The 26,476-nt window shown below is 39.6% G+C and overlaps 1 protein-coding gene across 2 annotated transcripts in view; it reads left to right on the forward strand.

The window, feature by feature from the left end:
* Positions 1-26,476, forward strand: part of piezo2a (piezo-type mechanosensitive ion channel component 2a) — a 212,844-nt gene that overhangs the window by 108,978 nt on the left and 77,390 nt on the right. For both annotated transcript variants that reach the window (XM_081353359.1, XM_081353360.1), the window contains 16 exons: positions 3,209-3,343; positions 3,548-3,583; positions 3,679-3,805; positions 4,786-4,940; positions 8,939-9,169; positions 10,120-10,234; positions 11,386-11,579; positions 12,492-12,640; positions 13,271-13,444; positions 15,154-15,377; positions 19,728-19,888; positions 20,697-20,873; positions 22,655-22,777; positions 23,329-23,529; positions 24,584-24,788; positions 25,430-25,531. In XM_081353359.1, coding sequence (XP_081209485.1) covers positions 3,209-3,343; positions 3,548-3,583; positions 3,679-3,805; positions 4,786-4,940; positions 8,939-9,169; positions 10,120-10,234; positions 11,386-11,579; positions 12,492-12,640; positions 13,271-13,444; positions 15,154-15,377; positions 19,728-19,888; positions 20,697-20,873; positions 22,655-22,777; positions 23,329-23,529; positions 24,584-24,788; positions 25,430-25,531 — 2,509 coding nt within the window. The remainder of the gene's footprint in view (positions 1-3,208; positions 3,344-3,547; positions 3,584-3,678; positions 3,806-4,785; positions 4,941-8,938; positions 9,170-10,119; positions 10,235-11,385; positions 11,580-12,491; positions 12,641-13,270; positions 13,445-15,153; positions 15,378-19,727; positions 19,889-20,696; positions 20,874-22,654; positions 22,778-23,328; positions 23,530-24,583; positions 24,789-25,429; positions 25,532-26,476) is intronic.

The following is a 26,476-nucleotide window of genomic DNA, read 5'->3' on the forward strand; positions in this document are numbered from 1 at the left end:
CCACCAGCCCGTCCGTTTGTGGGTGATAGACACTGGTTCGGATCGATTTAATGCCCAACAATTCGTAAAGTTCGCGAATAGTACGTGACATAAACGCCGTGCCTTGATCGGTGAGAATTTCTTTCGGAATTCCCACCCGGGAGATTAGTTGAAACAGTGCGCCCGCCACGCTTTTCGCGGAAATACTGCGGAGCGGCACTGCTTCAGGATACCGTGTTGCATAATCCACCAGGACTAAAGCAAAGCGGTGTCCCCGCGCTGACCGTTCTAATGGCCCGATGAGGTCCATACCAATTCGTTCGAAGGGGACCTGCATTAATGGTAGTGGGCACAATGGTGCTTTTGGATTGGCCGGTGGATTCACCAACTGACATTCACGACAAGACGCGCACCACCTGCGCACGTTCTCGTGAATGCCCGGCCAGAAAAATCGGGCCATGAGACGGTTAAGTGTAGCCGTTTGTCCTAAATGCCCGGCCATTGGATTACAATGAGCCGCCTGGAAAAGCATTTCCCGACGGCTTTTAGGAATCAATAATTGAGTTGTATCTTGTTTTGTTTGGGCGTCTTGGGTCACCCGATACAACTTATCTTTCAAAATAGCAAAATATGGATAGGAGAGCGGTTGTTCAGGGTGAAGGCGCTGACCGTCGATAGAGCAAACCTGATCAAATGCATTTTTCAGCGTTTCATCCTGGGACTGTTCCAGGGGAAAGTCATCATGCTCTGTGAGGATTGTTTGCTCTGGAGCACTCTGTTCCCCCGAAACAGACCCCAGAGGTTCCGGATCAGCCTCCCCCAACTGGGCAACCGCTATTCCACTCTCATCTCTTTTCCCCCAAGAGGCATCCGCACATAAATACCCCAATAATTGATTAAACGCGGGCCAATTGGTACCCAAAATTATCGGATGCCTGAGGTGCGGATTAACTGCCACCTCCACACTATGCTTTTCTCCCCTAAATTGAATTTCCACAGGCAAAATAGGATAACTCACCACTTCCCCGTGCACACACCGCACCTTAACCACGCGGCTATTATCCAATGCCCTAGGTTGAATCAGGCTTTGATGTATGGAGGATTGGTTACATCCTGAATCCACCAAAGCCTGATAGATACCCCCCTTGATACTCACTGGTATTTGGTACAAGCCAGCCTGATCGAGGGCAGCCTGTGGCGCGTCGGGGACCCGGATCAGTGTCCCCACCTCCATCACTGGACACCGGTCGATGAAATGCCCCGGATCCCCGCAACGCCAACAGGCCGGCCCAGACTTTACCGCCACCCTGGCGGCAGGAAGCGGATCAAGTGATTGGCGTGGAGAGAGCGGTGGAGCACTTTGGGTGGAGAATGGCCCAGGGGTCGAGCTCCCTCCCCTGGGAGGTGCCCTTGGTGACACCGTAGGTTCCGTCGGGAAGCCCGTTCTCCACCTTGGCGCTGGTTTCGGCTGGAACCCTCCACGCGTCCGGGGAAGTGGCACCGGCCTAGAGGAGAGAGAAGGAGAGGGGGGAGAGAGAGAGAGAGAGAGAGAAGCAGATGGGAGGGGCTCGCCGACCCCTGGGCACGCCACCATCTGGTCCTCCGCCAGCTGGATGGCCTGGTTCAGCGACGTCGGGCGGTGGCACTGGACCCACTGAGCAGTTCTCCTCGGTAGCCTCGCTATGAACTGCTCCAGTACCACACGATCGATGAGACCCTCGACGTCGCTTTGGTCGGCCATCAGCCATTTGCGGCAGGAGTCCCGGAGCTGTTGTGCCATGACAAAGGGCCGGCCGGACTCTTCCAGGGTCAGCGATCTGAACCTTTGTCGATGTTGTTCTGGAGTCCGACCGACCCGCTGCAGGATGGCACGCTTGAGGTCTTGGTAGACCAGGAGGTTCTGGACTGGCAGTTGGTGTGCGGCTAATTGTGCTTCTCCAGACAGCAACGGGATCAGCCGCATTGGCCAGTCCACTTTGGGCCATCCCCGATCCTCCGCTGACCTCTCGAACAGGTCCAGAAAAGCCTCTGGGTCATCTTGTGCACCCATTTTGTTGAGAGGCAGTTGCGATGATGCGTCTCTTGCTGGGGGGATGGCCCGAACCTCCCGGTCCACCCAGCTCCGGAACAGCTCGCGGTCTTCATGCTGGGACCGGAGGAGCGCTTCAAATCTCTTGTCTTGCTCCTCCTTGATCGCCAGCAGGTGTTGGTGTTGTTCCTGGTGAAGACCGGCGAGCGACTGGATGATATCCGCAAATGGCGTTGCTGGCGGGGTCTGCATGGCGGCGGCGTTCTCCTTCCCTCCCGGGTTCCGGCACCAGTGTGATGAGGTTCAGTTCTCGTGATGAGGGAAGGAAGAAGACAAGGGGTCGGCGATGACTGGGACACTCGTTTATTTACTCAAGTTGAAAACACAAACAGAAAGGTGCGCTCGTAGCGCGTTCACCGTGTAATAAACACAGCACAAAACTCAGTCCATAAATCAGCACATAAACAACGGCTTCTCTCAGTCCACGGCAGCACACGAGGTCCCAGTCCCTCTCTCTCTCCCACACTCTCTCCCGGTCGTGCTTATATCCGGTCTCTCCACGCCAATTACTGAAATCAGACACAGGTGTTCATCATCTGCACTTGACCCACTTACTCACCGCTCGCTTCCTTCCTCTCTCTCCCGCTACAGACTCCGCAGAACCACGCCCCCCTCGCCACAATATTGTGTGATTTTTTTTTCACTAGTGTGTGCAGGACACTATAGTTATGTAAGTGAGGAGAGCAAAATAAAGTAAACTGTGACATATTATACCCAATAATTCTTCATACAGAGACTACCAGTGACATTCATACAAATTTGGGACCAAAAATGATTGGGACACTTTGAGCTGATCATGTTTTGCTGAAGTGTGTTTTCTTTATTTGCTAATGCTCTTTTTACACACACACTGAACAAAATGAAGCATTGCTTGGTGATTGGTTGAGCTAAACTGGTATTATCTAATTGTGTAGTTAAATTTAACAGCTGACAGATATTCAACATAATTCATGTGTGAGACAGTCTAACAGAAGGATGGACAAAACCAGTCAAACATCAACTGAGTTCTGCTCATATTTTATCACCATTCTCTAAACTATAGCGAATAAACTGATGATGATGTGAGAAATGTGTGTGAATAAATGTGTGTTTGACTGTATATGCAGGACATTTATGATTATGATTGTGCCTCTTCATCAGCAGGTGAAAGAGAACGAGGGCGAGCCGGAGGGAGGAGAGGAAGCCGAATCTCCTGAAAGCAATAATGCGGTTTACACCGCGGACAGGAGGAGGCAGCTGTGGAGGATGGCACACTATCGCACAGACGAGAGAAATGTACGAGTCTGCATCTCACAATCAAACACCTGACCATTTCCATAACTCCATATCACTCATTTTCACGTTTACTATTACAATCTTCCACCATTTAACCATTTAAAATGCTTGTTTGTGTAGCAAACATATACTTGCTGTGAGTTGTTGTTAAGATGTGATGTATAGATGAATAGTCATCATGAATTGTTCTTTTGCATGTTTCAGCTGCTCTCCACTCAACATGGCTACAACTCACCCGAGGTTTGTGTTCGTCTACTGATCACCCATAACCATAGATTATTACTTGATCCTGTCAATATAAATACTGATGTTATAGTGCTTCTGAACTCTCTCAGGTGTTGATTGTCACGTCCAACGGAGCTTCGCTGGACTTCACGTCAGTTCCTCATGAGAATGGGCCGAAGTCCGTGGAGCTCTACTCAACCCCTCATTATAGACCAGGCCAACCCGAGTCTGATCCACGTAAGTCTTCCCCTGTCCTGCGACCAAACTAATGCTCTGGAGCGGCTTAGTGGCTTGGCAAGCAAAACCATTCCAAGTAGGTTCAATAAATTGCAAAAAATCTTTTTGTAATTAAACAATAATGTCTTATTGTACAGTAAAAATCCTTAAAACAAATACATTTGCTTTAGATGCAAAATGGCAACAACAAAAAAATAGTATATACTATATGTGAGGCTAATGGGATATGTGTCAGATCCGCGTCATGTGCTTCAGATCTTAAAGTGACAGTAGCCTAATAAACCTGCTGCTGTGATGTCATCATTAATGCAAATCAAAGAACAACAGACAGAGAAAATCACTCACTACTCTTGACTGAATCACTTCTGAAGCTTTAAAATAGATAGATAGATAGATAGATAGATAGATAGATAGATAGATAGATAGATAGATAGATAGATAGATAGATAGATAGATAGATAGATAGATAGATAGATAGATAGATAGATAGATAGATAGATAGATAGATAGATAGATTCTATTTCATATTATTTATTATTAAAAGAAAAAAAGATTGACAATGGTGTAAAAACGAATTGAAATAAAAATATACATTCTCTGAAAACATTATCTTACACAATTTCGCTTCTGAAGTAAATCTCTCTGCTTTAGGGATGTTTATATACATTTACTTGAAAACAAGGCAGAAATACTGGTTAAGATTTGTGGTTGCGCTGCACATAAACATGTAGTGGAAAAGGATTTGATCCACCACATACATACTTTCACAGTTTTGCCATAAACATCTGCACTCTATTTCCTAAATATTTTCCATACATTTTGGGAAGTTTTTTTTTTTTTTTTTTTGCAATTCTTGGAAATGCTGTCCAAATTTTCCAGATATATGCAGGCAAAGCCTCCATTCATGTTCAAGGGCGAAGATATTAGATGATTCACAGAATCCAACTTCCTTTTTCTTAGAATACATGTTTGTTTTTCAGTGAAAATGGACTGCGGTGTTTGCAAGATGGACTCGACGTATGTTGAGCTTTCCGAGGTTCCGCAGGCGCTTGGTGTTGTGCGTGTGAACTCTGCGGTGAAGGCCTTCAGGTTTATCATGAAGCAGAGCTACATCTGCGCTCTCATTGCTATGATGGTGAGCATGACAGTCCTCCCTTTCAGGAGCATTTTAGACTCCCGACCTTCCCTTAGGGGGCCAATTTGGTCATTACCCAGACAGATCTGCACACACTAGGTAATGTGTACCATGTGCACAAATGTGCAAAATGGAGGTCCCCTGTTGGTGATCTTTGAGATGTGATGTACTAAAGTATGGTTGGATCTCACATGCCTCATTCATTTAAAGACATTATTTTAATGGTGAACTGTGTAAGATTGTAGACTCGTGTACTCGTACTCATACTCATAAAAATGCTCAGATAGACTCTAAAACACACTGGGTTAAAAACAGCCCAATTTGGGTTGTTTTCAACCCAAGGGCAGAGTAAATATAGGACAGAACACATTTTACCCAACACACTGGGTTGTTTATTTAACCCAGCACAATGGTTTGATTTAACCCATCATACCGGGTTGATACATTTTTTACTATAGTACTAGCATTTTTTTTTTTTTTTTTTTACTTCATATATGAATTAATGTTTACGGATTAACATAAATCCTCTAATCTTTAAAAAAAAATGCTCCACACAACCACTGGTTTGCATGATTATTCCTTTTTTATTTTTATTTTTTACAAAATTGCATATTTCATATTTTAATACACTCGTGTAGGTGACTCACATTGCGCCCCTGTATGTTGCTTTGCAGAAAATGAAACAATTTACAGCACAATAACGAATTTATAGATCAAATAAAATATACACAAACCCGTATTTTACCGAAGACATGCACCAATCGGACGGAGCGGCACTGCTCTCTCCTGAAGAACAGTGGAAATTGCAACCAACAGTTTTGAAGTCCATAAAAGTAGAAATCCCCGGAGCCGTGTGGAGTTCGTTTATGATGGACAGATGCACTTTTATGATGGATAGATGCACTTTTATGATGGATAGATGCACTTTTATCATGATAGATGCACTTTTATGACGGATAGATGCACTTTTATGATGGACAGATGCACTTTTATCATGGATAGATGCACTTTTATGATGGATAGATGCACTTTTATGATGGATAGATGCACTTTTATGATGGATAGATGCACTTTTATCATGATAGATGCACTTTTATGATGGATAGATGCACTTTTATGATGGATAGATGCACTTTTATGATGAATAGATGCACTTTTATCATGATAGATGCACTTTTATCATGATAGATGCACTTTTATGATGGATAGATGGACTTTTATCATGATAGATGCACTTTTATGATGGATAGATGCACTTTTATCATGATAGATGCACTTTTATGATGGACAGATGGACTTTTATGATGGATAGATGCACTTTTATCATGATAGATGCACTTTTATGATGGACAGATGCACTTTTATGATGGATAGATGCACTTTTATGATGGATAGATGGACTTTTATCATGATAGATGCACTTTTATGATGGATAGATGCACTTTTATCATGATAGATGCACTTTTATGATGGATAGATGGACTTTTATCATGATAGATGCACTTTTATGATGGATAGATGGACTTTTATAATGGACAGATGCACTTTTATGATGGACAGATGCACTTTTATGATGATAGATGCACTTTTATGATGGGTAGATGCACTTTTATGATGGACAGATGCACTTTTATGATGGATAGATGCACTTTTATCATGGATAGATGCACTTTTATAATGGACAGATGCACTTTTATGATGGGTAGATGCAGGGCTCCAGACTAACTTTTTTTATTAGGAGCGCTGTAGCCCCTGACTTAAAATTTTAGGAGCGCAAGCAGAAAATTTAGGGGCACACCTTCACATTTTCCCCCTAAATAACTATTACAGACAAATGCTTTGATAATAAATAGATTAATCGTACAGAAATTATGGTGCAGTTTTATTTTAAGATCACAGGCTCCAGACTAACATCTGAGGGCCGCGGCTCTAAGTTCTACAGAAAGTATTTGGTAGCACTGTGGGATGACAAAGCACTGAGCTAAATTTGAGGTGTATAGATAAAGTTAAATGTAATTATTATCCTTCATAATGTCTTAATATTATTTCAAAAGCAAAATGAGTGACAAAATAGATATTAGGGAGTGAAAATAGCCAATAAGCGCCCTCAGCAGCTGTTTACAATGGTAATTTAGTCTTCTTTTTAAAGAAAATAAGTGTGAGTTTTCCTACTTCTTGAAACTTTCAGTTTTATAAATAGAGACAATCTTTAAAGGATGAACAAAAATGTTTTGGTCGACACATTAAAAAAAAAAACATTTTAATAGGATATAGTTTTGAAGTGCTGTAAAAAGATGTGTAGGCTACTTTCATAACCACAGTATACCATAGTTATAGTTATGCCTGGTTCAGAATACGCAATGTTTTTGTCTGTTACTATAGTCAATGTATCAGATTACACGATTTCGACTCCTAAAAATCTTGTCATGACCTGGACAAGAAACATTGTCAGACTACACATTGCTTTACGACCAGTCATCTCGAGCCGTCTCACACACATATTCACTCGCACATGTACACACGCACTCACTTACATACACGCACATAGACTAACGCACGCACGCACGCACACACACACACACACTCACTCACTCACTCACTCGCGCACACACTCTCTCACTCTCTCTCGCTCGCTCGCTCACTCACTCGCGCGCGGACGCACACACACTCATTCACTCGCGCGCACACACACACTCATTCACTCGGAACCCTTCATGGAGGACCGTTAAAAAATTAAACATGCTAGTCTTCTTGTCGTGATGTCGTAAACAAAGCATCGCAGACGCGACGTCGGTTGTCGCCCACTATGAACGAGATGAAATTTACTGGTCGCACATGTGCGACTGGATGTAAAATTTAGTCGCACACTCTCAAATTTTGGTCGCAAAATGCGACCATTTGGTCGCAGTCTGGAGCCCTGGGTAGATGCACTTTTATGATGGACAGATGCACTTTTATCATGATAGATGCACTTTTATGATAGATAGATGGACTTTTATAATGGACAGATGCACTTTTATCATGGATAGATGCACTTTTATGATGATAGATGCACTTTTATGATGGGTAGATGCACTTTTATGATGGATAGATGCACTTTTATGATGGACAGATGCACTTTTATCATGGATAGATGCACTTTTATGATGGATAGATGCACTTTTATGATGGATAGATGCACTTTTATGATGGATAGATGCACTTTTATCATGATAGATGCACTTTTATGATGGATAGATGCACTTTTATGATGGATAGATGCACTTTTATGATGAATAGATGCACTTTTATCATGATAGATGCACTTTTATCATGATAGATGCACTTTTATGATGGATAGATGGACTTTTATCATGATAGATGCACTTTTATGATGGATAGATGCACTTTTATCATGATAGATGCACTTTTATGATGGACAGATGCACTTTTATCATGGATAGATGCACTTTTATGATGATAGATGCACTTTTATGATGGGTAGATGCACTTTTATGATGGACAGATGCACTTTTATGATGGATAGATGCACTTTTATGATGGACAGATGCACTTTTATGATGGGTAGATGCACTTTTATGATGGACAGATGCACTTTTATGATGGATAGATGCACTTTTATCATGATAGATGCACTTTTATGATGGATAGATGGACTTTTATAATGGACAGATGCACTTTTATCATGGATAGATGCACTTTTATGATGATAGATGCACTTTTATCATGGACAGATGCACTTTTATGATGGATAGATGCACTTTTATGTTGATATATGCACTTTTATGATGATAGATGCACTTTTATGCACTTCAAAACTGTTGGTTGCAATTCACTGCCATTATAAAGCTTGGATATATTTTAATATAACTCTGATTGTATTCGTCTGAAAGAAGAATGTCTTATACACATAGGATAGTTTCAGACTGAGTAAATCATGGGCTAATTTTCACTTTAAAGTGAACTACTCCTTTAATTTCCCTTGACCTTCCTCCCAGGCTTGGAGCATCACGTATGTGAGCTGGCTGACCTTCGTCTTCCTCATCTGGTCGTGTACACTGTGGATGGTGAGGGACCGGAGGAAGTACTCAATGATCACCTCTCCATTCATGGTGTTTTATGGGAACTTGCTCATCATCCTGCAATACATCTGGAGCTTTGAGTCCCTGCAACCAGTGCCTGGGCTCTTCCTGAAGAAAGAAGTGCCCTTCCGGGAACTGGGATCTAAAGTAAGACCAGTTTATGCGTTTTGTTTACGTGCATCTATAAGGGGTGTGACGAGATCTCGTGTTCAATTTGTGGAAAGGAGTTCAGTCAGGAGTTCACACACAGCCTCAATCAGAAGTTCTGGAGGCTCATGATTAATGTTCAGTAAGATCTGAAGAGACTCGTGTTAAATCACACAGGAGAACAGCCAGTCAGTTGAGTTTGTGGCAAAACTTTTACAGTGCTTGTATATTTTTGTCTTTCAATGCATTTTATAATGCATACTCATAAAGTAGAATTTAAATGACATTCATTGCAAGATTATTAGTTAAAACATTTCAAAATGCAACTGCAGACTATTTTTCCATTCATGAATTTTGTCATTGAGGATTTCTATCAAATATTGTGCAAAAATCTCGTCTCGTCTCGCTGTCGTGAGATAAGTGTCTCGTCACAACCCTAGCGTGAATGTATTTGTTTAAAGTCAGCATGAAACTGTAGTTGTGCTCGTCTTTTCTTCTCTATTGTGTCATTTATCCGAGTGAAACGCTTCCGGAACGAGAACAGATGTGGGCGGGGCTTGATTGTGTCTGTGAGGAACTGATTGGCTGGTTGTGGTTTGCTGTTGGCTGATCTCATATGAGTGACAGGTTAAAGTCCCGCCCTTGTCATCAGAGAAGAGAAGAGATGCTGCAAGAGGAACTTATTCTCATTCAAGATTACCAGGAACATGAATTGAACACAATAATGATGTGCACGAATAAATCATTTATAATAAATAATACAGTATTCCAAATGAATGACAGTGAAGCTTTCATATTAGCAATCGCAAAGTAATTACTTATTCAAAACAAGAACTCAAAACTTGCACCACCTCAAAAGAGTATTTAGTTTTTAGGACACAGCCAGACTCTTGTGAATGAATACTCTCATTGTTTGACTTGAATAATGTAAAGTGTGTTTGTGTCTGCAGACTCTGTGCCTCCTCAGTTTCTGGCTGTTGCTGAGACAGTTTTTGACTGAGAGGAGAGAGAGAAAGACAGATGAAACCCTTCTGTGTGACGTCAAGGTGGAGGGACACACACTCGGTGAGAGAGACATCACGCTGGCCACTCATTTGTTGTGTTGCGGCTCCAAGAAATGCTTGTTTTGTTCTGTTTCTTTGGTAAATGCCATAAACATGGCATAGTTGGTCGGGTTGTCTAATTGAACTTGTTTAACTTTGCGATTAAATTAAGTCAATCCTACTCAGTGTCAAGGGGTGATTTGGATAAAATATGTGTTTCAAGCCAAGCTTCCATCCACATATCGACAAAGAGAAAATGTGTTAAAAACGTTTACATAGTCCAGTCTATTTCCATTCAGCTGGCCTTTTACTGATAACATGCAGTGCTGAAGATATCATCCTTAAATAAAGTGAAAGTTGCATAGCAAAATAAATCTGCCTTTGAGCCGTCTCCAAAAATAATTTTGTGTGTATCATAAATTTGTTATCTTTTGCATCCCAGATATCCCCAAATATTTGTAATATGGAGAGTAATGAAACTGGCCATCTCACTGCTTATTAATTTCACAAATAATGTAATATTATATATGTGTGGATGTGTATATATATATATATATATATATGTATATGTGTGTGCGTGTGTGTGTGTGTGTGTGTGTGCACAAATATATCATAAATTTTATATATATATAAAAAATTTGTGTATATAATCAATTAATTATATTAATATACATATTATAAATATATACAAATCTGGTTTCTGAGTTCCGAGGTCTCCTTCCAAAAGGTTACCGGTTAGAACGAGATAATTGGTGGTTAATAATTTTATTTTTAATAATAATGAGATTACATTGTGCTAATAAGCTTTGAAAATAACAATAACGTCAAATCAATCACTTCTAATTTGTTTTCAGAGACAGATGCAGTTGTAACCTAAACATTTTATTTGTGTATAACGTTTTTTAAAATTCTCTAAAAACTCTAGAATTCTTTTAGAGCTCCTTAAAAGTTTTTTAAACAATTTTATCAATAATTAGCATTTCCATCAGCTATATTGTTAACCATTTTAATGCTCTATGTGTGTGTGTGTCTGTGTGTCTGTGTGTGTGTGTGTGTGTGTGTGTGTGTGTGTGTGTGTGTGTGTGTGTGTGTGTGTGTGTGTGTGTGTGTGTGTGTGTGTGTGTGTGTGTGTGTGTGTGTGTGTGTGTGTGTGTGTGTGTGTGTGTGTTGCAGAGGGGCTGGAGCACGAGGCCGGTGGACACCGAGAGATGATGGATGTGTTGGGACGGACAGTCATGGCCATGTTCAACAAATACTGGATCTACATCTGTGGAGGGATGTTCTTCTTCGTTAGCTTTGAGGGACGCATCGTCATGTACAAGATCATTTACATGATGATGTTTCTGTTTTGCGTAGCACTTTATCAGGTGTGTGTTGTGCTCTGCAGCTCTGATACACTACAGGAGCTCTAGTACACTCTCTCTGATAGATTAATCATCACTGGAATGTTTACAAATAACTGCATTTAAAGGCACACTATGCAAGATTTGTACCTTAATATAAAATTTAAATTTAAAACTTTTAAATTAAAGACAGTAAGAAACAGTATAGAAATTAATAGACTATAATTAATGTGGATTTTTTTAATGTCTACTTTATATTTTGTTTGTTTTGTTTCGTCTTCTGTCTTTTTCTGTCTCATTTGTTTGTTTGTCTATCATCTATTTGTTTTTGATTGTATTCATCATTGTTTTTTTGTTTGTTTGTTTGTTTGTTTGTTTGTTTATCATCCATAGTGTTTTGTTTGCCTATAATCTTTTTGTTTTTGTTTGTTTATCATTCATTTGTTTCATTTTTTTTGCCTCATCTGTTTGTTTTTGTTTGTTTATTGTCCATTTGTTCGTTTTGTTTGTCTGTCATCTATTTTTGTTTTGTTTGTTTATCATCCATTTGTTTTGTGTTTGTCTGTCATATTTTTGTTTTTGTTTTTCTAACTTATTTTTTGTTTGTTTATCGTCCATTTGTTTGTCTCATCGGTTTGGTTTTTGTTTATCATCCATCTGGTTTTTGTTTGTTTTGTTCATCCATTTGTTTGTTTGCCTTGTCTTTGTCTGTCATCTATTTGTTTTTGTTTCTTTATCGTCCGTTTGTCTACTGTCAGTTGTCTACTCTTACTGTATCATCTCTCAGTTTTTTTTTTGGTTTGTGTCATTTGTTTGTTTTATGTTTGTCCATTTGTTTTTGTATCCCCCCCCCCCATCTACTCTCCTGTGTGTCTGTAGCTGCACATATATCATATAGTTAAAGTCAGCTGATATACCGTGCGACTCTTGTTGCAGTTGCACTATGAGAGGTGGCGATGGATGCTGAAGTACTTCTGGATGTCGGTGGTGGTTTACACCATGCTGGTGCTTATTCTGGTCTACACTTTCCAGTTCGAGTCCTCCATACATGTGTGGTCCAACATGACTGGCATGAGCAGAGAGAAGTATGCATTTAAGACATCTTCTACAGTCAAACATACATTTATTCAGACTCCTTCAACATCTCTCACATCATCACAGTTTATTCGCTATAGTTTAGAAAATGGTGATAAAACATGAGCAGAACTCAGTTGATGTTTGACTGGTTTTGTCCGTCCTTCTGTTAGACTGTCTCACACATGAATTATGTTGAATATCTGTCAGCTGTTAAATTTAACTACACAATTAGATAATACCAGTTTAGCTCAACCAATCACCAAGCAATGCTTCATTGTGTTCAGTTTGTGTGTAAAAAGAGCATTAGCAATTAAAGAAAACACACTTCAGCAGAACATGATCAGCTCAAAGTGTCCCAATCATTTTTGCTCCCACATTTGTATTAATGTCACTGGTAGTCTCTGTATGAAGAATTATTGGGTATAATATGTCACAGTTTAGTTTGCTCTCCTCACTTACATAAATGAACTATAGTGTCCTGCACACACTAGTGAAACAATATCAAAAATGATATCTGGTGTCTGAATGATTTTTGGTTTGACTGTACATGGACTAATATTTGTGCATTGATGATGCACGGTCTGATGTGTTTACGATATGTCAGACTCTGGTGTGATAACTGAGCTCGTGGTCTGCAGGCTGGAAGATCTCGGTCTGGAGAAGTTCTCGGTTCCGGCTCTGTTCACGCGCATCTTCATTCCCACTTCGTTCCTGCTGGTGTGTATCCTACATCTGCACTACTTCCACGAGCGGTTCCTGGAGCTCACCGACATCAAATCTGTGGCCGACAAGCAGAAGAGCACGATCTCCAGGTACAGTCGCGCTCGTTCACGTCACAACGTTAAAGTGTTGGACGGGCGTCGTACAATACTTGAAAAGACGTAAATGACATTTGTATGTATTCTAAATTAAAGACACAGGTCGTACTGAATGTCAGCTTGCTTATTTTGCTCAAGATCAGGATTTATTGAGTCCACATGTCATGCAAACTAGACACTCTTCTTCTAACCACAGGTCTAGATCTGTCGCTCCAAACACACAACTCTGCGATGCTGTTTGCGAATGTTCGTTAGAACTGATTTCGGGAAACACCGACTCGTTGAACTGCTGATAACGACAGAACTTGCGAACATAGTTGGCTAACGATGCTTTCGGGAAACACACCCCTGTTTACTTCCTGTCTCTATGAAGCCCCTCCCTCTGAAAAGCACACTGTGCTCTGATTGGTCGGCTGGAGCAGTGTGTTGTGATTGTTCGAGCGCTTCGAGTGTGTTTGGGAAATGTCCCGCCCCTTACCATAACCGCCAGTTTAACACACTACTAACTAACTCAACCAGGCCCCGCCCCTTTATTATGCGCATTAATTATGCAAATGAGGAATATTAAATCATTTTTTAAACATTTTGTGCACGTCTGGCCACTGCCGTTGTGTTCCCGCTCTTCTTTCCAGAGCTGCTCAAGCTCAGACTGGAGATTGTGAGTTGACAGCCGTTTTCAAGTCCAGCAACACATTCCCAGTTGGACTGAGATCTGGACTCAGACTCCAGGAAATTAACAATGTTGCTTTTAAAGCATTCCTGTGACGCTGGAAGCTTTAGCGTCATATTTTAGGGGTCAATGAGTTGCTGAAAAACAGATCTTCTGATAATGTGCATGTTTGACTCAGTTTTGATATCATCATTAGGCCTGTCACAATTAATGTTACAATTAATTGTCATACAAATACATGCACTAATTATTTAATTATGTTTTTATATGTCACTTTTTCATGTCAGTTTTTTTATGTAACTAATGTTTTTACTTAGCATTGTATATAATATAATTAAAAAAATATATAATACAAAAGGCCTATATGATTTAGTTTAATGGGTTACATTTTATTTTAAGGTGTCATTGTTACAGTGTAATTATATATTTAAGTACTGTAATATTAATGAACTACATGTACTTACTATAGGGTTAGGGTTTGGTTGAGGGTTAGTTGCATGTAATAATGCCTAATTTACTGTTATTACTATGGTAAGTACATGTAACATATGTAACAATGACACTGTACAATAAAGTGTTAACACTTAATGCTGTGAAAATTATCAATATGTACTTTATGTACTTATTTATATGTAAAAATGTATAATAGTATTGTAAATTATAATATAATAATAATAATAGTTTCTTCTTATTGTTATTATTCTGGAGGGTTTAATTATCTAATAACATCAAAATGATTTATTATCATTATTAATAATATAATGGTAATGCTAATATAATCATAATACAATAAATAATATCAAAATTAAAATAAAATGATAATATAAATATAATTTATGAATCCTGTCTTTGTTACTTACTTTTTAGAGATATTTTTTCAGTCTTTATTTCTGTTGATCCGTTGCAAAAAACAAAATACTGTTCAATACTTTTTTCTCTCAGCTTTTTTGTTTTTAATTGGGAAAACATGATTGTGAATCAGTGCATAGTTCCATCATTCACGATTAAACAGATGATTGTGCTTGATTTTCAGGCTGGTGCATCTGGACGGCAGTCTGGCGGATATCTCCATGGTCAAACCCACGCTCGGCTCCACCGTGAGCCAGGCGGAGGACGAGGAGACAGTGGACCTGGAGAAAGAGGAGGAGGATGATCTCAAACAAATGGATGAGGAGGAGGAGAAGTCTGAGCCGCACGTCATTCCTGAAAGCTACACCTGCCAGATGATGCCGGATCCGGTGCCAGACCAGGGATCAGGTAGTTTGACCTTCGCGGAAGTGCAGTTACCATCAGGTCATGTTACACAGCATTAGTGACCAGTTAGAGATCCGTAAAAATCTAATTTTTCCCATGTTCATCTTTCTTTAGTGTATGATGTTGCTGTTTGAGCATGAAAAAGCTCTGCAAAGCTCCAGTTCTTCTCTATATCAGAGTCAGTGTTCCTGAACTCCTGAAACGCCTCCATTGTAGTCTTGAGTTTCTTCCGGGAACGAACACGTCACAGTATTCCTCATTATAATAATTCATACGCAGAATAAAGGGGCGGGGCCTGGTTGAGTTAGTCAGTAGTGTGTTAAACTGGCGGTTATGGTAAGGGGCGGGACATTTCCCAAACACACTCGAAGCGCTCGACCAATCACAACACACTGCTCCAGCCGACCAATCAGAGCACAGTGTGCTTTTCAGAAGGAGGGGCTTCATAGAGACAGGAAGTAAACAGAGCATTACTGACAGACTGGGAAGAGAGGAGCCGCAACAATGGAGAATATGAGGAGAATAATCAATAGTAGAGTCCAATTCTAGTAGAGATCAAAAACAAGACTTTGTGAAAGAGCTCTTTAAAATAAGAAAATAAACCTTTTATAGATATTCATGTTCATTTAACATAGTGCAGTGAAACCAGAGCATATCCCTGCAGATGGTGCCCTTTAAACATATTAAATTAAATTACAAGACCAAATAATACTTTATATCCTGGCTTGAATGAAACGCACTATAAAAATCTGAATTTATATTGTTTGCTCTCACTGTAGCAATACAACTGGAAGAGGCTTTTATTGGCCTGACGGGGCAGGACAGAGTAAACAGAGCGGGATAAATATGTCTAGACTTGTTTAATGTGTAAACACTTTTACAGTCGGGCTTAAGGAAGAGCCGATGTGCTGTCTTTCACACCGGCGTATTAAATTCCTGCTTATAACTCGACTGAATAAAGACTATATACTTACAACGTTTTTCAGAAAGGGAAATAAGCATTTGATTTCCAAACATTTCTCTCTATAGTCAAAAGAGCTAATTTATGTTTTTATTCTTTTGTGTGCATTATTATTATTTAGTGTGTAGCAGCTGTGTTTCTGTGTATGGAGATACACATTCCACAACAGGTCAAACTTTGGCTTTTTAAAGTGTAGTTACTCAAACACTCGTGCTTTATGTATTTCATAAACACGTCAAAAGCATGTCGCTGTGATTCATCCCCGGGTGTCGGTGTTTTATGGCCGTTTCGAGATTGGAAATATTTTACCCATTATTGGCTGTTTTGTGGAGCTCCCTGAGATGTCTGAGCTCGGCTCCTGTGTCGTAATGTTGACGGATGGCTCTGTGAGTGTTGCTGTGTACAGGGACATTATTTTCCTGATAGTCCTGGAAACAGCTGACAGCTGAAAGAGATCCCTCGCCTTCACAAACATGTCCGTGGATGTGATGTTTTCTGCACATGTGAAGCACAGTGCCGACCTGCATTACTTTACTAGTGTTTTTTTATACTATTGTAGTATTTATTAATATTTTAATTTGAGTGCTTTTTAATTTCGTTTTCGTTTTCATCTAATATTAAAATTTCATTTTATTTCCGCTTGATTTTAGTTAATGAAAAAAAAAAAAAAAACGTTTTAGTTATCAATATCTACTCAAGTTGTGTCCCAAATGATGCATTCATTATACACTTTGCACCTATACTATGCACTATGTACTTTCCCGTCTGGTGTATGAGTTTTTGTCGTTCAGTGTTTTTGTGGTTCGATGTTGAAGTCTAACAGCTTCTCTTCTTCCGCTGCAAATTTAAAGCTGTGTTTTTAGGTTTTTTTTTGTACATAAACGTGAAGTGCATCATCTGGGTATTTAAAGTGCACTATTTATTGTTGAATTTTTTTGGTAGGAACACACTATTTGAAATAGATAAAATGGCTTAGAATAGTGCATAAGTATGCGAATTGGAATGCATTTTCAGTTTTCAGAGTAGCGATTTTGAATCTTAATCTTGGGATGAGTCAATCATACAACTTTTTTGCTCACCAGTGGTTTTCCAAAGTTTCTAGCCACTCAGCATTTTCACTGACCACAGTCTTGTGATACCATTAGGAAAACTGCCATATATCTATTTTTATTACTATCTCATAATTTGGCAGCAGGTTTATTAGGCTGCTGTCACTTTAAGACCTGATGCACGGATCCATATACTGTTACACGTGCGTTTTTTTCTCAACTGTTTACGTTCACTTAAAACTTTTTTTATGGCGAAAAATCAATGGCAATAATAAACGAGCGCACAACTGATGCGGGCGCGCGCGGTAAATGACATACGCGAGAGGATAACAGATCTACACGCGAAGAAACGGGAACTCGCGAGCTCATTCAAACCCTGCGCGCGCGCATGACATCATCTCTGCACGCAATACAAGCCCTCTCGCGCACGCATGATCATTCCCCACGCGCTCGCGCTTGATCTGCTCTCGCCTGCTGCTTTTGCTCGCGCGAACAATTTTTTTTTTGGCAGTCGAGGGGCGGGACTTACTGTTTTAATAACCTCAAATGTCATTGGTTACTTTTCCCCTTTTCCAGAAGTCAGTTGCGATTGGACGCCTGTCCAATGACTCGTAATTCACTTGACTTGAGACATGAATCACTTCATTTGTTTTATTTATTGTGGTTTATTAATGTGTAATGTGATTTAATGCATTGTTAATATAGAATAGATTCTTACCAGATAGGCTACTTTATTAACAGAAAATCTTATTGCAGTGTGTCGTTAAAAGATATTTAGGCTACAGACTATGACGCATTTCCATGGTTATTAGCATTGCAAATTGACCAAATCTTTTATAAATTTTTAGGTAATATAAGTGGTTAATTATGTTTTCTATTAAATGCAAAAGGGGTTCTGGCTTCTCAAGTTAAGATACAGTACACAGCATGAATTAGCTTACAAATGCCTTTTCAGAATTTGCTACAAAATATAGAGGAACAAAATTAAACCCAGCAAATCATTAAACACAGCAAATTAGATATTAAAATATTATATAGTGATCTTAACCATCTAACTTTTTGTAAGCTAATAACCTAATAAGAGAAAGTATGAGGCAAGTACAGTACACAGTATAAATGATTACACCCCATCTGAACATAACATATCTTAAAAAAAAATAAATAAATAAATTCTTAGATAAAGAAAAAAATCTGAATTTGTTTGGGTTTCAGAGGGGTGTAATCATTTATGCTGTGTACTGTATCTTAACTTGAGAAGCCAGAATCCCTTTTACATTTAATAGAATTACGAGTCATTGGACAGGCGTCCAATCGCAACTGACTTCTGGAAAAGGGGAAAAGTAACCAATGACATTTGAGGTTATTAAAACAGTAAGTCCCGCCCCTCGACTGCCAAAAATAAAACTGTTCGAGCGAGCAAAAGCAGCAGGCGAGAGCAGATCAAGCGCGAGCGCGTGGGGAATGATCATGCGCGCGCGAGAGGGCTTGTATTGCGTGCAGAGATGATGTCATGCGCGCGCGCAGGGTTTGAATGAGCTCGCGAGTTCCCGTTTCTTCGCGTGTAGATCTGTTATCCTCTCGCGTATGTCATTTACCGCGCGCGCCCGCATCAGTTGTGCGCTCGTTTATTATTGGCATTGATTTTTCCGCCATAGTGTTTACGTGAATACTCGCCGAGACTGGCATTTTGACATTATTTTTTATGTATTTGTCTGTTCAAGCGCAATAAGCAGTGAAAAATAACTCAATTTAGTTCTGAGAGGTGGCTTTATGTGCGTGTACTTTGGGTGTGAGCACTAAATCTGCAGGGATGAGTGAAATTATGCGCAATATGCACAATCCCATGCTGAAATACAAGCCCTATAACACCAACAATACTCATCTGGAGCAAATTAATCGAGTGAGTGAGGAGAAGGCGGGGTTGTGTGTAACTTGCTGTCGGAGAGAAAGAACAGCTGGTATCGTTTATCTATTTTGATATTTCAGTATCGATATGTATCAAAAATCTATATTTTTGACAACACTATATTGCACTTAGTTTATTATTTCAGATGCCTTTTTAAAAGTCTACAATTGAAAAATGTATAAATTACTGTATATATAAAATTCAACCTACCAAAGAGACGTACGAGTGACTGCATTACACGCCACTGCTGAAATACACACGCTTTTGGGTGATTGGCGGGTGTTAATGTCAAGCCCTGATCCTGAATTTTTAAAACTTATTTACATTTTTTTAATTTTTTAAAATCAAAACTGATGTGGTCTTGACTTGTTACTTTTTTGTGGTCTTCTAGTACTATGCATAATCTTAAACAATGCATGTTTGTTTCTCTTGTGAAGAGCTGAGGAATAAGTGGCATCTGGTGGTGGAGCGTCTGACGGTGTTGTTCCTGAAGTTCCTGGAGTACGTGCAGAAGCTTCAGCTCTTCATCTGGTGGATCCTGGAGCTCCACATCATCAAGATCGTCTCCTCCTACATCATCTGGGTCTCAGTCAAAGAGGTGAACACCACAAAGCAGTGCAAAAAGTGCTCTGAAAGGATAGTTCACTCAAAAATAAAAATTAGGGGGGGGGGGGGGGGGGGGGGGGGTTATAAAGGCCTTCTGAAGTGAAGCAATGCGTTTATGTAAGAAAAATATCCATATTTTACGTTGTGCGTCAAGTTCAAGTGTTACTCTTTTGCCGCAAGTCGATGCGTATGGCTGGAAGAGCCAGGACATTTTTTAATATAACTCTGATTGTATTCGTCTGAAAGAAGAGTCATATACACCTAGGATGACTTCAGGGTGAGTAAATCATGGGCTAATTAAAATTTTTGGGTGAACTATCCCTTTAAAACATGTACAGGAACCACCTTGGTCAAGTAAGTTGGTAGACCATGTCAGACCAGCCAAAAACCTGCAACATCTGCCAAGTTTTGCATCATCAACTCTCTATATTGCGAGTAAATCACTCGCATATATGACTTAATAATGTCTATCATTAGCCATTGGCTAATAACCTGTTATATTTCACTTGCCAGTGAGTTGGGGGCTAAGAATAAGTTTAGCACAGATATATTTTCACTTACTGTACTTAAACTTGAACGCTCTGATTTTTCACTTACCGTCTTTACAGCTCACTATTTCTATTGATATCATATAAATGGCTGTAATTGCTATTCTTTCTTGTTTTTTTTATTATGATTTTTTTTTTTTTCAAAAAGAAATGACAAAATGTACATTCATATATTTAACATGTTTTTATTAGTCAGAGGCTATTCTGTAGTGTGTAAAGGGTTGATCATCAGCAGAAACGTGTCGTTCTCAGGTGTCGCTGTTTAACTACGTGTTCCTGGTGAGCTGGGCCTTCGCTCTGCCGTTCAGCCAGTTCAGATCGCTGGCGTCGAGTGTGTGTACCGTGTGGACCTGCGTCATCATCGTCTGCAAGATGCTGTACCAGCTCACCTCCATTAACCCTTCCACATACTCAAAAACCTGCAGTATGGTGAGACACTTGCACCCCTCAGTACACGCGTGAAGTGGAAATGCTCATTCTCATTGGCTACGTTTACATGCAAATAATCCGTTAGTAATGGGATTGACGGCTCAATCGGACTAAAAGCCTACATGTAAACGCCTTAACCGATCCGACTGAGCTGAATTATCCGAATTAAATTTCGATCGAATTGAAAGGGTTGTTTATTTCTTTTTTAATCCAATCGACAGAACATGTAAACACTTGATCGGATTGAAAACGACGTAGAACGACGTAATGACGTTGAAATAACGTAATGACATTGAAATAGCGTAATGATGTAGAAATAGCGTAATGACGTAGAAATAGCGTAATGACGTAGAAATAGCGTAAAGAAGTTGAAATAGCGTAATGACGTAGAAATAGCGTAATGACGTAGAAATAGCGCAATGAAGTTGAAATAGCGTAATGAAGTTGAAATAGCGTAATGAAGTTGAAATAGTGTAATGATGTAGAAATAGTGTAATGACGTAGAAATAGCGTAATGACGTTGAAATAGCGTAATGACGTAGAAATAGCGTTATGACGTAGAAATAGCGTAATGACGTAGAAATAGCGCAATGACGTAGAAATAGCGTAATTACATAGAAATAACGCAATGACGTAGAAATAGCGCAATGACGTAGAAATAGCGTAATGACGTAGAAATAGCTTAATGACGTACAAATAGCGCAATGAAGTTGGAATAGCGCAAGAAGTTGAAATAGCGTAATGAAGTTGAAATAGCATAATGACGTAGAAATAGCGTAATGACGTAGAAAAAGCGTAATGATGTAGAAATAGCGTAATGACGTAGAAATAGCGTAATGACGTAGAAATAGCGTAATGTCGTAGAAATAGCGTAATGACAGAAATAGCGCAATGAAGTTGAAATAGCGTAATGACGTAGAAATAGCGCAATGAAGTTGAAATAGCGTAATGACGTAGAAATAGCGTAATGACGTAGAAATAGCGCAATGAAGTTGAAATAGCGTAATGGCATAGAAATAGCGCAATGAAGTTGAAATAGCGTAATGACGTAGAAATAGCGTAATGACGTAGAAATAGCGCAATGAAGTTGAAATAGCGTAATGGCGTAGAAATAGCGCAATGAAGTTGAAATAGCGTAATGACGTAGAAATAGCATAATGACGTAGAAATAGCGTAATTACGTAGAAATAGCGCAATGAAGTTGAAATAGCAGAATGAAGTTGAAATAGCGTAATGACGTAGAAATAGCGTAATGATGTAGAAATAGCGTAAAGACGTGTGACGCGCTGAACGAGCTGTTGTTTCTGTTGAATAAAGTGTGGTATAAATGAGTGTCCCGTCCTCCTATAATCCTCCTTTCCCTGCGTCTGTGAAGTGGAGCAGGACAACGGCCCACTAGTGCTGGTTTTTCTCATCCACAGACGACTGGTTTTGGGCATTTTTACTGCGTGATCAATATAAGCAGCGGCACAACGGCTCATGTGTTAATCGTCTCCAACTGGATAAATATCAAGTCTGATGTTTAAAACAAATAAAGAACCGATGTAGGAGAATGGTTATTATGTGCAAACAGCGAGAAACTCATATTCGTGCAGTGTGCGCATGTCAAAAATATATATTCCGATTTGAAGCTTGTGACATATAAACGCACACATCAACCCGATCACATGTTTAGCGTTCATGTAAACACTACATTCAGATTCATCAATCAGAATAAATTCAGTCCGACTGAAACAGAAGTTGTGCATGTAAACGAGCCAGTGTCTGGTTCTCTCCTGAAGCCTGATAACTACACCGAGGCGCAGAGGTTGGATATGGCCAAGTCTCTTCTCTACAGCGGCCCCGTGGACCCGGCCAACTGGATCGGACTCAGAAAGTTCTCTCCATTACTGGAGAACCTGAGGGTACGTACACACAGTCAAAGACACACATCAGAAGTTAATCGATCACCCGTGTATTCATGTAAACCATACTTCACTCTACATCGTTCGTGCTCAACCAACAACTAGTGATGGGTCAGTCATGAACGATTCGTTCATTTTGAAAGAATCTTTAATATGACTCAGGACTACCGAGTCGTCTCAGAGAGTGATTTGTTCATTTTGTGTTGACCGCGCATGCGCAACCTCCTATGGGTTCTGTACTGGACACAGAAAATGATTAGTTCACCTCTCTAGTCTACGGGTCTGATTCTTCTGAGTCTTTCAGTCTTTTGTCACGTGATGAACGAATGACTCGAACCCGAAGATTCAAAAGATGAACTAGTCAATTCTGTATCCAGTACCGACTGCATAGCTCAGCCTATATGGGGCTGTCACGTGGAACCATATAAACATTAAGAGTCTCTGCTCAGGTTTGGGTTTGCATTTTGTATTTTTGTAATTCTGCATAAACTATACTTCACTTTTAACCTGCAATCGTCCTTAATGTCCTTAACCTTTTCCCCCCCACACAGAATAATTTACTGATGCTGGCCCTCTTGGCGTTTGAGGTGACAATTTACCGTCACCAGGATTTCTACCGAATGAAAAGCAACCTCACGCCTCCAGTCACAAGAACCATTTTTCACAACATCACACGGCAACATCTGGACGACGGCATCGTCAACTGCGCCAAATATTTCATCAACTACTTTTTCTACAAATTTGGTCTTGAGGTAATTCCATCATTATGCTAATCAGTGAGTAAATACACTACCTTTTAAAAGTTTGCGGTCTGTAAGATTTTTTTATGACAGAAGTCTCCTTTGCTCATCAAGTCTGCATTTATTTAATCAGAAATAAAGCAAAAACAGTGAAATATTATTATAATGTAAATCAGCTGTTCTCTATGTGAATATATAGTAAAGTGTAATTTATTCCTGTGATCAAAGCTGAATGTTCAGCATCATTACTCCAGTCTTCAGTGTCACATGATCCTTCAGAAATCACTCTAATATGATGATTTGATGCTCAAGAAACATTCATGATTATTATCAATGTTGGAAACAGCTCATATTTTTGTGGAAACTGATGCATTTTATTTTTCAGGATTCTTTGATGAATAGAAAGTCCAAAAGAAGAGCATTTATTTGAAATAGAATCTTACATTTAGGGGGGTTGCATTGAGGGTTCGGACTATAGCCGCGTTTCCATTACAGATTTGCGCAAAACTTTTGCGATATTTTCTAAATGTCGATAAAAACTATTGTGAAATGACACTGTTTCCATGAACCGATGTTATGCGATCCATTGCAGTTTTGCAAAATATTCCTTTTTTGAACTGCCTGAAAATCCTCCTCATGCGATCGTAAAAACTTTTTTGCAATATATGGGAGTTTTTGCGAAATTGACGTGTTTCCATTGGGCGTATTTTTAATTCGCAATTTCAATTTGCGCAGTTTGAAGGGTAATGGAAACGCGGCTTATGTTTGATTGATCCAGCAACATGTCCTACTTGGCAAAATCGTTTTTTTATTTAATTTGTGTGTGTAGTGATCTTTGCAACGGAAGTGAATCAATCAAAACTAACTTTAGCTGGACAATAACTTTATTCTAGAGCTGCTGTAAAGCCAAAACAATATCTGTTACTGTAATCTCCTATTATCACTGTAAAGCTGCTTTGAAACAATCTATATTGTTAAAAGCGCTATGTAAATGAATGTGACTTGACTTGACTGATACCCATTATTATCCTAATTTGAAAAGCTTGTCTGCATGTTGCTGCTCCAGACCTGTTTTCTGCTAGCGGTGAATGTGATTGGCCAGCGGATGGATTTCTATGCCATGCTGCACGCGCTCGGTCTGATAGCGGTGATGTTTCAGCGTCGGAGGAAAGCCATCGCTCACGTCTGGTCCAAGTATTGCTGTTTCCTGGCCTTCATGCTTTCCTTCCAGTACCTGATGTGCATCGGCATCCCTCCCGCCGCCTGCACAGGTGAGTGAGTGATCAGGTGTGCTTTAACTGAGACAGTCCTTTATTCTCTGTTGTGTCCACGGTTTGAAATTAACACTCGCTAAATGCGAGTAGAAATCAACTGTGGCAGGTAACAAAAAACTTGAAATAAGATATATATATATATATATATATATATATATATATATATATATATATATATATATATATACAGTATATATAAGCTGTGACGTAGTTAAGATGGTTCATTTCTTTCCTTTTTTTATTTTTATTTAAATTTTTTGGTTAGTGGAAGCTCTGAATGGCCGGTAACTTCAAAATTTAGAAGCCAAATTGGCCGTGAGAGAAAAATAAAATTTCAAACCCTGATTATGTTGTATATCCGAGTGAAACGCTTCAGGAACAAGAACTTGATTGTGTCCATGGGAATTGATTGGATGGTAGTGGTTTGCTATTCGCTGATCTCATGTGAGTGACAGGTTAAAGCCCCGCCCTCATCACAGGAGATTGTGATGGATATTTTTATTGGTACTTCCTGTGAATATATGTTTTACCATGCTTTGCACAAAAAATGTTCAATAAATATATACTTAAAAAAAAAAAAAAATTGGGTCTTGAAGATGACCATGACTGTATTTCTGTCTGTGTCTGCTTTGGTTCAGATTATCCGTGGAGAAGCCCGTCGTCCAGCATGGACTCCAACGTCATCAAGTGGCTCTACTTCCCCGACTTCCACACCAAACCCAACTCACTCTTTCTGCTGTGTGAGTAAAGACGTTAACGGCTCAAATTTGTGTTGAAATGAAATTCTTCCTAGGGTTATTAATCATATAATCATATGAATCATATTTGATCTCTCTCATCTTTTCGAATAAACAGTTTGTAATAGTAAAGCATAGTCATTTCAAAATAAGAGTCCCAGTGGCTTGTTTACAATTAAAAGTTCCACACAATGCATAAAGTTCTTATTTATATGTCTATTTCCTTGTGTTATTTCGCATTTTGGTTACACAATAAACTGTGTCTGGCATTTAATTCAACGTAAACTCTTATAGCTTCTGTCTGAAATAAACAACAAAATAACTACAAATAGAAAATATAGAAATTCGATTCACCAGATTGTCCCTGCCTGTGGTTTAACCGTTGTTCTGTGTGTAGACGACTTCTTGCTGTGGTTTAACTGTGGTTCTGTGTGTAGACGACTTCTTGCTGTGGTTTAACTGTGGTTCTGTGTGTAGACGACTTCTTGCTGTGGTTTAACCGTTGTTTTGTGTGTAGACGACTTCTTGCTGTGGTCTAACTGTGGTTCTGTGTGTAGACGACTTCTTGCTGAGGTCTAACTGTGGTTCTGTGTGTAGACGACTTCTTGCTGAGGTTTAACTGTGGTTCTGTGTGTAGACGACTTCTTGCTGAGGTTTAACTGTGGTTCTGTGTGTAGACGACTTCTTGCTGTGGTCTAACTGTGGTTCTCTGTGTAGACGACTTCTTGCTGTGGTTTAACTGTGGTTCTGTGTGTAGACGACTTCTTGCTGAGGTTTAACTGTGGTTCTGTGTGTAGACGACTTCTTGCTGAGGTTTAAATGTGGTTCTGTGTGTAGACGACTTCTTGCTGAGGTTTAACTGTGGTTCTGTGTGTAGACGACTTCTTGCTGAGGTTTAACTGTGGTTCTCTGTGTAGACGACTTCTTGCTGAGGTTTAACTGTGGTTC

The sequence above is a fragment of the Scardinius erythrophthalmus genome (genome assembly GCF_964197995.2).
Source record: "Scardinius erythrophthalmus genome assembly, chromosome: 22".
Taxonomy (NCBI): Eukaryota; Metazoa; Chordata; class Actinopteri; order Cypriniformes; family Leuciscidae; genus Scardinius; species Scardinius erythrophthalmus.